Source organism: Oryzias melastigma, linkage group LG4 (assembly GCF_002922805.2).
Source record: "Oryzias melastigma strain HK-1 linkage group LG4, ASM292280v2, whole genome shotgun sequence".
Taxonomy (NCBI): domain Eukaryota; kingdom Metazoa; phylum Chordata; class Actinopteri; order Beloniformes; family Adrianichthyidae; genus Oryzias; species Oryzias melastigma.
Genome location: NC_050515.1, coordinates 4491655 through 4502415, shown reverse-complemented (window position 1 = coordinate 4502415; position 10761 = coordinate 4491655). Strand labels below are relative to the sequence as shown.

Genomic DNA, 10761 nt, shown 5'->3' with positions numbered 1-10761 from the left:
TGATCCGTTCATCTGTGACTGTCACCCCCGTCTCGTTTAATGTTTACGTCCCTGAGCGCCGCGTGGGTCGAGCTCTGAGGAAGTGCCTTTGGAAAAGCCACGCCCACTCAGAAGCAGTCAGTTTTCGTGCACTTTTCTGTCCCGTTTGGAGCAGATTTCTATTAGGGCTGCCAAAAACGATTATTTTATTAGTCGACTAATCGGGTCATTCGCGAAGTGGATGTAGAGCTCACATCGTAACCATCATTAGCTTTAAACTAACTGAAAATAAAGACAATTAAGATGATAGTTTATTAAACTTTGAATGAATCGTGCAGCTTCTGTCTTTCATTAGTTTCTGGGATTAAAACAAGATTGAATCAGATGAGAGAGATCAGGAATAAACTTTAAACTTTTTGACAGATGCCCCGCCCCTCAAGATGATGTAACAGTTTAATATCAATGTTATATACAGTATAAAGGGTCAAAGGTCAGCTGTCAAAGTGAGTTTGATGGAAAGTATATTCCTGATCTCTCTAATGAGGTCGACATCTGAAACAAGGAACTATCATTCACTAAAGATAAACTTTTGATCTCACTGACTCAAATAATGAAAAAAGTACATGTTTCGGTGCTGAACACTCACAACTTTGTTCAACTTTACTACACTCTGACAGAGTACAGTATAAAGTAACGACTAATCGGGTATTTTAATAGTTGATTAGTCGACTGATCGTGGCAGCCCTACTTCCTCTTCCCTGGACGACACTACGGCGGTTCCTGATCCGATGAGTCTTAACAGCTTTAGTTTGACTTTTCTCTGTAAAGAAATCCAGATTTGTTTTTTTTAAAGAGCTGTAATGTTCGTATTTTAGTCTTACTCTCCTTTATAACATGAAATCACTTTGGCTCTCTATAGTATTTTTATATACAACCATCAGATTAACCTTTGCATGTGCTCCTATAAGAAAGTGTTTACGTTAGATATAAGTCGCCTTTTTACTTTTGCTACGGAAACTATATTTAACTGCAATATTTTGTCATTTATTATCTCCGTTTTTGTTCGTGCTTCCTACGTTTTCTTTGTTACAAATTCTTATAAATAAAGCAAAAATAAAGACTTTCTGCAGAAGTTTTTTTTTTTATTTTTCACCAAAGAACAAACAGACAAACAGATGCTTTAATGCAACAACAAACAAATGACAGTTTAAATAGTTCCAGTGTGTCTTTGAACGCCTCGTGGATCATCAGCAGGCGGGAGGCGGAGCTTCAATCACTAATAAATACAGTAGAGGTGGTTTTCCGAACCAACATGATGGGGGGGGCAGTAGATAAGTGCACACGGGGATCTAACCCAAACCCTAACGCACGGCTCAGCGGACACAAACATGAACACACATCAAACATTTACACAACTGCTGTTACATCGACCGTACCTGAGGCACCTGAGCACACCTGCAGAGGCTGTCTCAGGTAGGTACGTAGGTCCTGATGATCAGACGGAAACATTCAGGCTACCGAGTAGGTCCTTCGTGACGGCCTGACCTCCAGCTGCTCCTCGCCGTGGCTCACCTGTCGCTGCAGGTGCATCAGTGAACGCCGCTCAGCTGACTGTACACGTGCTCCAAGATCTGGGAGTACGCCTGGTCTTTGGGGGCGTGGCAGCTCAGGGATCCCTGTGCAGGAGAGCGCCGGTCATCCCCCGCAGCCCGGTATCTAACCCCCCAGGACGTGTCCTACCTTGATCTTGTCCATCATGGTGGTGTCGGGGCACCAGTACTGGTTGAACTGGACCAGGTCCGGAGCTGCTCTGTAGTATTCCACCAGCAGCATCTGTTGAGACAACAGAACCCTGAGTCACCCGCGGCGCCGCCCTCAGCGGCACGGCGGGGCTGTGCTGCAGCGTCCGTACCATCTCGTTCAGAACGTCGCTGGTGAGGAAGTTGTCCTGGACGTAGGTGACCTCTACCGCCACCGGGATCCCGTAGTCGTTGGGTCGTTGCTGCAGTTGGTCAGGAGGAGCGTGAGGAGACGTTTCCAGAACCGAGAACTCATAAAAGTTCTGCAGTCTTACCTCAGGCGGGGGCACCACCCAGAACGGGGTTATTGTAGATGCAACTCCCTGGTTTCCATGGTAATATGGTCCTGGAATAGATCAGGATTATGGTGGGAAGCCTTCATTCAGATTCATAAAAACTCTCTGATCAGAAAGATCGGTCATCAACTGTGATCCGTTCTACAGCAGATCCCGTCAAAGTGTGTGCAGAATTAATCCGTTTCTGAACATCAACTCAACATTTTCCTTTCCGTTTAAGTCGCAGGAGCAAGAAATGTTTAATCAAGAAGAAGAAAAGCATATAAGTATGAACTAAATATATAGCATTACCTGTGATAATGCTAGTGTGAATGCTGGAAGCTGAATTTGGCTGCTGAAGATGCTGAAATTGATAGCTGAAAACACTGAAGCTGATAGCTGGAAATGATGAAGCTGATAGCAGCTAAAATATTAGCTAAATGCCAAATGAGACTAAAAAAATAACAAAACAATCCCTTGCATGCAGCTGAAAAAATAGCTAAACTTCAAAATATCCTAAAAAAGAAAAAAAAAAAACTTAAATTAGCCAAAACAACTGGCGTGTAAATATTAGCCAAACTCCAAAACGGACTAAAAAACTTAAAAAGAAAAGCCTAAATTAGCCAAAACTGGGATATTAGCTTAATACCAAATTAGCCTAAAAATTAAAAACAAAAAAACTGCTAGCATGTAGCTGAAAAAATAGTTAATCTTCAAAATATCCCAAAAAACTAAAGAAAATCCTAAATTAGCCAAAACTGAGATATTAGCTGAACTCCAAAATAGCCTAAAAAATCTTAGTAAATGCCAAAATAGTCCAAAAAGCTAGAAGAATGACAATTGTTCAAACTTTATAACTGTAACTTTTTAACATAATTATGAAAAATAAAAAGGCAGGGATATTATTCCAGAATAAATTCTTAGTACAAGTTACACCCAGTAAAATAACGACTTATACTCTGGTAAACTGTAACTGTGGTTTCAGCCCAGAAGTTAAACTCCAGCATTGTGCCGCTCCATATCTGAACTCGCTGCTTGTGAACTCACGGTGATGGTGTGCGTGTGAAGAAGGACTGACCACAGATGATGCCCAGGCACGGCTGGAAGCCGTTGTTGGATCCCTGCAGCCTCAGCTGATGGTCCATCTGAGAGTCGATGTCCTGCAGCGACGGCAGCGCCGGCCCCCGCGGGTGACTGTGGTACCAGCCCACCAACGACAGGCCGCGCATGAACAGGTTCTGACAGATCTGGAGCAGACACCAGCTTCATTACACTCAACAGGAGGCTGAGAATAGTTCAAATGAGGAGAAGTTGAGTCCAGAGGAGCGAGGGAGAAACTCTGGATTTAAGCGGAAGCCAAAGATTTGATTTAATCCGTTATTTAAACTTTTTTTTTCTTGTTTGCTGGGTAATTTTCTACCCAGACGTCACACGACGTGTGAAGATGTCTGACTGGAACTCAAAACATTCATAAAGAGATCATAAAAACAAACATTTCAGAACAACGAATAAACTTCACATCTGCAGTCATACGGTATAGACGTACAGCCACTTGTCCTTGGAAAGTTGATACCAGGCCTCAGACAAAAAAAAAACACGACCAGCAGTTTTCACTCTGATCTGAGTCTGAAGGAAGTTTTATTTTGAAAATCTACAGGATTGTCCAGCACCTCCGACTCGTTCTTGACGCATGTCATTTCGCTCTGTCAGTGTCAAAAATCCTTCTGCTACTTTCTGAGAGCGGCTGCTCCGACTGCTGAACTGAAACCTCCAAACCAACAAAGTTAACAAAATGTATTTGAAACGTTTGTTTTGGCAGAAAAGAGGAAACAGAAGAGCCATCGACTTCAAAATAAAAGAAAGCTGCATTTGACAGACTAAAACCAGAAGTCTTCACTCAAAATCTGGATTTATTGTGACAGTTGTTCAGACAGACCATAATACTAATGAATGATACTCAGGAACTGACTGTCTAATGTTACAATGATGCTGCTAATAAAGTTGTTCATTCACTGTTATTGAATGAACAACTTTTATTGTTATTATATTTAAAAAATACCAGTTTTTGTGTCTATTTTTTGTATTAATTTATCACACATCAAAATTCAGACGAGTTTGAAGTTGAATTTTTTTTTTTTTTAGCTTCCACTTAAACAGTTAAGGGCAAATCTAGGACACATTTTAATGGTTCCAACAGGAAATCCAGAGTACAAATAAAGTTTAAAGCAGCTGCAGCTATTTCTGTTATTGTTACTCTTATGAAAACTACAAATGAACTAGTGCTTTTTTTTCTTTTTGGCAAAAGTAAAATGGAAGAAACCACTCTTTTTCCCCAAATTACTACATAACTTTTGATAGAAGTTCACCTCCTTTCAAAATAAAAGACATCCTGTATCACATAGGATCATCTCAATACAGCAGATAATAATGGTGATTAAAAAAATAGTATACAGCTTTATTGTTTGTGATGCATCTTTGGCAGAAATTTGTACATCTAACCAAATTAATTTTTGAGCCATAAGTATTGTTTAAAAATACCAAATCCTAATCTGGTTATAAATTCTCCAGTTGGAAAATCTGTTTTAGTTTGACTTTGATGAACTATGAGAACTGCTTGATGGATTTCTGGGGCATTATGGGTATTGTAGTCTGGAGCCTCAGAGTGATACGTACTGTCCTTCAACTGTTTGTGAATGAGTTGAGTTTTTCTTTCCTGAGAGATACTTTTTTTTAAAATAAAAACTATATATTTATTTATTTTTACCAGCGAGCCACAATAGAAGGACAAAAGAGCCACACGAGGCTCCGGAGCTGCAGGCTGCAGACTCCTGCTTCAGAGGACGAAGGTAAACGTTACCCTCAGAAGTAAAACGTTTGTGGGAACATAACAGTGTTCGTTCATAGAATCCCACAAGGTCTGAAATCTGAAACATTTTTTGACTGAATCTTCTTTTCTGTGAATTATTTGCATTAAATTTCAAGTGTCTTTGTAATCTAGACTTTGTGTTGGATGCATTAATGTGTGATTGTAGACTTTTTCCTTTAAGAGTCAAAGTTTAGGCTACAACAAAACTTCAGCCTCGTCCGACTTTGAAGATGTTCACCGTTCAGTACCTCCTGTCAGGAGTCGCTGCAGCCAATCAGCTTTCACTGATTCACTCAGGTGGTTTATCAGTTTCACACCAAATGCTCTTAAATGAAAAGATTCAACTGTCATAAAAATGTGAAAATTCTCCATATAACAGTAAAAACAAATGCAACTTTATTAGCAGCGTATTTGTAGCAGAGTCGTTGCGGTACGTTTTGAACAATAAATGTTTATTTCTTCATCTTTGGTTTCCTCTGATTCTTTTCTGCCCTAAAAACTTCAAAATGTGTTTTTATAAACTTTGTTAGTTTGGGCTTTAAATTCAGCTGTTTGGGAAGGAAGCAGATGGATTTGAAACACGGGAGCGATCTAACAGTCATAATAGACCAGAAAGAGATCCGTTTGAGCTCGTTTTCTACTGATCAAACTCAGGAGGAACCACAGAGTCTTATTTTGATACTGCTGTGCATCCATTACAATGTAATTTGAATGGTGTCTCTTTGTGGCATGAATAAAAACCAAAATATAAAAAGAAACTGTGAAATTATTTCTTTTTCCATTTGACAGAAGCTTGTATGATTTCCTTTCAAAATAAAAGACTCCTCGTGCTAAACCGGATCATCCCAGCGCGGCTCTGGACAGTATGAGATAATATACGATAAAAGTATAAATAAAGGATCAGACTTTACCAAATTTGAAATCTGTGAATTTCTGAAGGAAGCAAAATCTTTACATAGTTTATCTGCGAGGTTCTCCTCCTTCATGCATGTTTAACTAATCTAAAGAAAAAGAACATTATTATTTATTTTTCTATGGAGAAGTAAAAGAGCCAACCGGCTCCAGAGCTGCAGGTTGCAGACCAAGTCATAGACGCATGTGGTGGACAGAATCGGTAGTTTTCCAAAATAAAATGTCTTTTAGATTCAGAAAATAAAACAAAAATAAAGTATTTTATTTGTACCAAGCCCCCCATGGACCGGTACCGGCTGCTGCCCGTGGAATTAATTTAAATCCTTTTACATATAACCAATTATGCTCAGATCTATTTTATTATTGTTGTTATTTTTTATCTTATTGATTCTGTTTTTGTTGTTTAATGCTGAAATTGTCCCTCTGTTTGATTGTAATAATGAAAATACTTTGTTCTATCATTTAAAGCATGTTTTGTTCTGAAGTTTGTTGTTCAATAAAAAAACACGTTTTATGATTTTCAAACTAAAAGTCCTGAATGATGTTTTTACAGTTTTGCTGTTTCTTAAAAGCCCTTTTTTCTCCTCATGTTCGCTGAAGAAAGGATGTTCACGCCCCCCAGGTCTCACCTCCTCCTCCACGGCAGAAGCAGCGTCCCGGTCTCCCAGCCGGGTCCGACACGGAAAAGCCCTCAGGACCGTCAGAACTGCAGCAGAGCAGGAGGAAGATGAAGCTGATGAGGGCAGAACCGGTTGGATCGGCTGGGATTTTCAGCGCTTACGTTGTGTATTAGTGTCCCATCTCCCTCCGAGGTATCCCACCACCTCACTGGTGGTCAGGTGACAGTGGAAGTCCTGGAAAGCCCAACATCATCATCCTGTTCTCCTCTGAACTCGACGGTCCGTGTTTGAGACTCACCATCAGGAGCAGAACGTTACTGGAGACGGCCACGTTGAACGGCTGGAATCTGTTGATGGCGGAGAAGGCCGACAACTCCACCAACGTGTGCGGGTCTCTGAGGACACAAGGTCACAAGGTCACTCCGAGGTCGCGGACGACATGGCGGACACATGGAGGGACGTACTTGGCAGCATCTCTGGTGCCTAAGGTGCAGTATCTGACGGGAATCCTCTCTCTGTCGGTGCGCCGGGAAACCACCACGTCTGCAAGGCGGCGAAGATGAAGGTGAGACACGGACGGACGGAGGAGGGGGAGGGGGGAGAGCAGAAACACACCGTGCAGTCCAGGCTTGATGTTCTTGTTCTTCTCGTCTGCCGGCACCGCAGTCTTCCCTTCTTCCTCATCCTCGTCATCATCTTCCTCACTCACCAGGCTCTGGCATCGCAGAGAAACAGAGGATGATGGGAGTTCAGGGAGCTAGAATTATGCTTCTGAGGTTTAATATTTCAGATAGAATCGTTACACTTCCTTTACATCAGGAGTCCCCAAACTACGGCCCGCGGGCCGGATCCGGCCCAACTCCACATTTAGCCCGGCCCCCGAACAATATCAGAGACTCATGATTGTTTTTCCTCCCAATCCGGCTTTGAGATTGTTTGCTAACACTGCTAGCAAAACACCATTTTGCACAACGCTGTTAGCATCAACCGCAGACAGAACTGCTAACAGGAAACATCGTTAGCATCAACCGCAGACAGAACTGCTAACAGGAAACATCGTTAGCATCAATCGTAGACAGAACTGCTATCAAAACACACTTTCTGTTAGCCTACAGACGGACCCCGGCTCCACATCCGTGAAGATTAAAGTTCTGTGGCCCTCACAAGAAAAAGTCTGGGTATCCCTGCTTTATTATATTTCTGTGATTTTGATAGTTACAGTTTACAGGAAAGATTCAAAGAAAGTTAAAATAATCATAAAAAAAAATGTTGGAAACCCGTGATGTCATCAGCTGATCCGCAGAGGTCTCTGTCTGTGTCTGGAAGCTGCAGAACCACAGAAGATCCTCCTCAGGTTTTATGAGGACGAGCAGATGACAGTTCAGGAGAAAGAACTGGAGCTGTGACAGGAACGTCAGCAAATCAAGAACTTCAGGGAGCATCAGAAGGAGCGGCTGATGCTGGAGTCAGAACTCAAACCTGTCTTGAACCAGAGACCTCAACAGGAACAGAACCAAGTCCATTTCCTATTTCATGCGGAGATGAAGGTCCCAGAGAGCCACAGAACCCACACGAGAAGTTTCCAGTCACAGATGCTTTGAGGGTCGTCCTCTCTGGGTTTTTAGTCCAGAAAACTCATCGGATCAGAACCTGATAGAACTTCTATGGACTGTTCAGAAGAAGATGAGAAAGGGAAGCTGATGATGGTTTCCATGACAACAGAGCAAAAGGAGGCAAAACATGAAGAAAGTTTTAGAAACCTGAAATTTGTGCTGAAAACAAGATTTTCCTTTTGATCTGATGACATTCTGATTTGCTGACCCCTAGTGGCCATAAGCTTCAACATTACAAGAAATAAAAAGCTTGAAACATCTATAATGATTCTATATAAAATAGAAGTTTCACTTTGGATCAGGTAAACATCCTCCTGACTATCTGAGAATTAAAAACTCAGTCCAGTCAATGTTTTACTCCACCAAAAACTACAGTTCCCAGAGCTCCGCCCCTTCATACTTGTTATCATTGGAAAGTCCCAAATGTCTTCTGCAGGAGCCAAAGGGAGTTCATTCAGTCGGAAGTTCAAGTTTAGACTTGTTCTCTGCAGAAAACACACCAGCACTGCTGGAAGTCGGGAAGATACTCAGAACTTCTCTGGAATATTCATTCGTTAGATTTTCCTGAATTATGAAAGATTAAATTTTTTTTTTATACCTGGGGGGGGATCCAAAACACAACTTAGATCAAACAGGATAAACATTTGTTGAAGGTTCCTAAAGGAACCAGCTGATGGAAGAACCGGATCAGAACCTCAAGTTCCTGATGTTCTTCTGTTGCGTCAGCGTGACTCTAACTGAACGCTGACGCGTTCCTTCCTGATGGTTCCCCCTCAGCGCTCTTTCTTCAGTTCCTTCTTTTCTGATTCTGTCTCAGAACATCAAAGCCACACGGAGCTGAGAGAAAGTTCTTCGGACCTCCAGAACATTCATCCAGACCGAGCGGTTCTGCATGCAAAGCTCAGGTCAAAGTTTGGACCTGCTGAGGTTCTGCTCTCACCATGTCTGCGCTGGGCTGGTACTTGTGCAGCCAGGTGGTTTTGTACTGGACCAGCTTCTGCCCCCGGTACCGCACGGACGCCCATCCACAGCCGGACTTCTTGGCCGGGTTAACCAGCCGCTTACAGTGGGTCGCCCAGGCGCTGGGCGAGTTGAAGATCTGACCCGTTTCCACCCAGCGGATTTTCCCATCGTTCAACAGGTCGCCGACGAAGTTCTTCCCCTGAGAGCAGAAGAGAGGTCACGTCTCTGAACCAAACCCGGTTCTTCTCGTGGAGCGGGTCATTACGAGGTAGTGGATGCCCAGCACGCCGTCGCCCGGCTCCACCAGCCCGTCCTTCAGCAGCACCCGCAGCGTGATGCCTCTCCTGGTCAGCAGGGAGCCGCGGCCGGAGCTGGACCGCAGGTCTCCTTCCTCTCCTCCACTCAGCTCCTCCTCGTCCTCCTCACCACCGTCCTCCACCGCCTGAGGGGAGCCTGGCGGCTCGGAGCCTGCAGACACAAACACGCAGACAGTGAGGAGCTGCAGACAGTGAGGTGTATGCGCAGACAGTGAGGAGCTGCAGACAGTGAGGTGTATGCGCAGACAGTGAGGTGTATGCGCAGACAGTGAGGAGCTGCAGACAGTGAGGAGCTGCAGACAGTGAGGTGTATGCGCAGACAGAGGAGCTGCAGACAGTGAGGTGTATGCGCAGACAGTGAGGAGCTGCAGACAGTGAGGTGTATGCGCAGACAGAGGAGGTGCAGACAGTGAGGAGCTGCAGACAGTGAGGTGTATGCGCAGACAGAGGTGCTGCAGATAGTGAGGTGTATGCGCAGACAGAGGAGGTGCAGGTGTGGGAGCAGACAGCATGGATGGTGTTCACTTTCCCCCGGGGGGGGGGGGTCCATCATAGCTGAGTCAGCAGAAAGCCGCCGCTGAAATGACAAAGACTTCCCGGTGAGCTGCTCCGTCACGGCAGCATCATTCGCGGCTACAGCCCGGTACCGGGAGACCGGGCCGCTTCCTCCGCAGACCAGACGCTCCTCCTTCAGCCCCGCGCGGCGGCGGCGGTCTTTGTCTCCGCCTCTCATTAGCTCTGACCGCCGGAAGAGGCCTGCACGCGCCCCCTCATTTAAGCCCCCCCACCGCCACAATCATTTCATTCTTCTCACCCATTTCTCTGAAAGCGTTCGGATCCAGCTCGGCGCGAGGCCACTCTTTCCCGGCGCGCGGAGCCGCTGTGGGAGCGCGCGCGCCTGCAGCTCCGGCGGCTCTTGGCGGAGAAACCGAAGGAGGAAGGAGGGAAGGAGGCGCTGCGGCTCCGCGGACCAGTTTCCTTGTTGTGTTGCTTTAATGTCAGCTCCCCTCCCCTTCCGCCCCCCTCCCTGCTCCTCCGCGCGCCCGCCTCCATCAGCCGCGCGAGCCCCCCGGCGCGAGGACGACGAACCCGATCCGGAAAAACACGATTGTTGCTGCTCTGGAGAACCGAAGATCGGCGGGAACCCGAGCTCGTTCGGAGTCAAAGTGCGGGTTTCTGCCCCGCAACCACCACAACTTCTGTCTCTCTGAGGAGAAGCGCGTGAACCGGGAGGGGGGGCTGCTAACCGCAGCGTGGGGGGGTCCAACGGGAAGTTCAACTTCTGCAGATTTCTGACTTTGTTCATCAGTTTATGAAATCCAGATGATCTGATTCAACATGTTAAACATAATAATACAATTTAATCCAAAACACACTTTGGGAGCAGGATAAACATTTATGGAACACTCTAAACTAC

At 44.8% G+C, this 10761-nt stretch overlaps 1 protein-coding gene across 1 annotated transcript; it reads right to left on the bottom strand.

Annotated features, from left to right (window-relative positions):
* Nucleotides 1–1100: 1100 nt before the first annotated feature.
* mpnd (MPN domain containing) lies at nt 1101–10743 on the bottom strand. Its single transcript, XM_024259029.2, has 13 exons — nt 10159–10743; nt 9293–9495; nt 9005–9226; nt 7067–7166; nt 6916–6994; nt 6750–6846; nt 6613–6685; nt 6461–6537; nt 3132–3300; nt 2054–2124; nt 1892–1981; nt 1720–1812; nt 1101–1655 (listed from the first exon to the last, which is right to left on the bottom strand). The coding sequence occupies exons 1-13, from the start codon at nt 10160–10162 to the stop codon at nt 1569–1571; spliced, it is 1365 nt and encodes a 454-aa protein (XP_024114797.1). The 5' UTR covers nt 10163–10743; the 3' UTR covers nt 1101–1568.
* Nucleotides 10744–10761: the final 18 nt, after the last annotated feature.

Bases quoted from the DNA above. Each gene is read 5' to 3' on its own strand.
- mpnd (XM_024259029.2), bottom strand. The intron at 6,995-7,066 runs GTGTGTTTCTGC...GCCGCCTTGCAG, and splicing joins CATCAAGCCTGGACTGCACG to ACGTGGTGGTTTCCCGGCGC. The intron at 2,125-3,131 runs GTCAGTCCTTCT...GATCTATTCCAG, and splicing joins GTGCCTGGGCATCATCTGTG to GACCATATTACCATGGAAAC.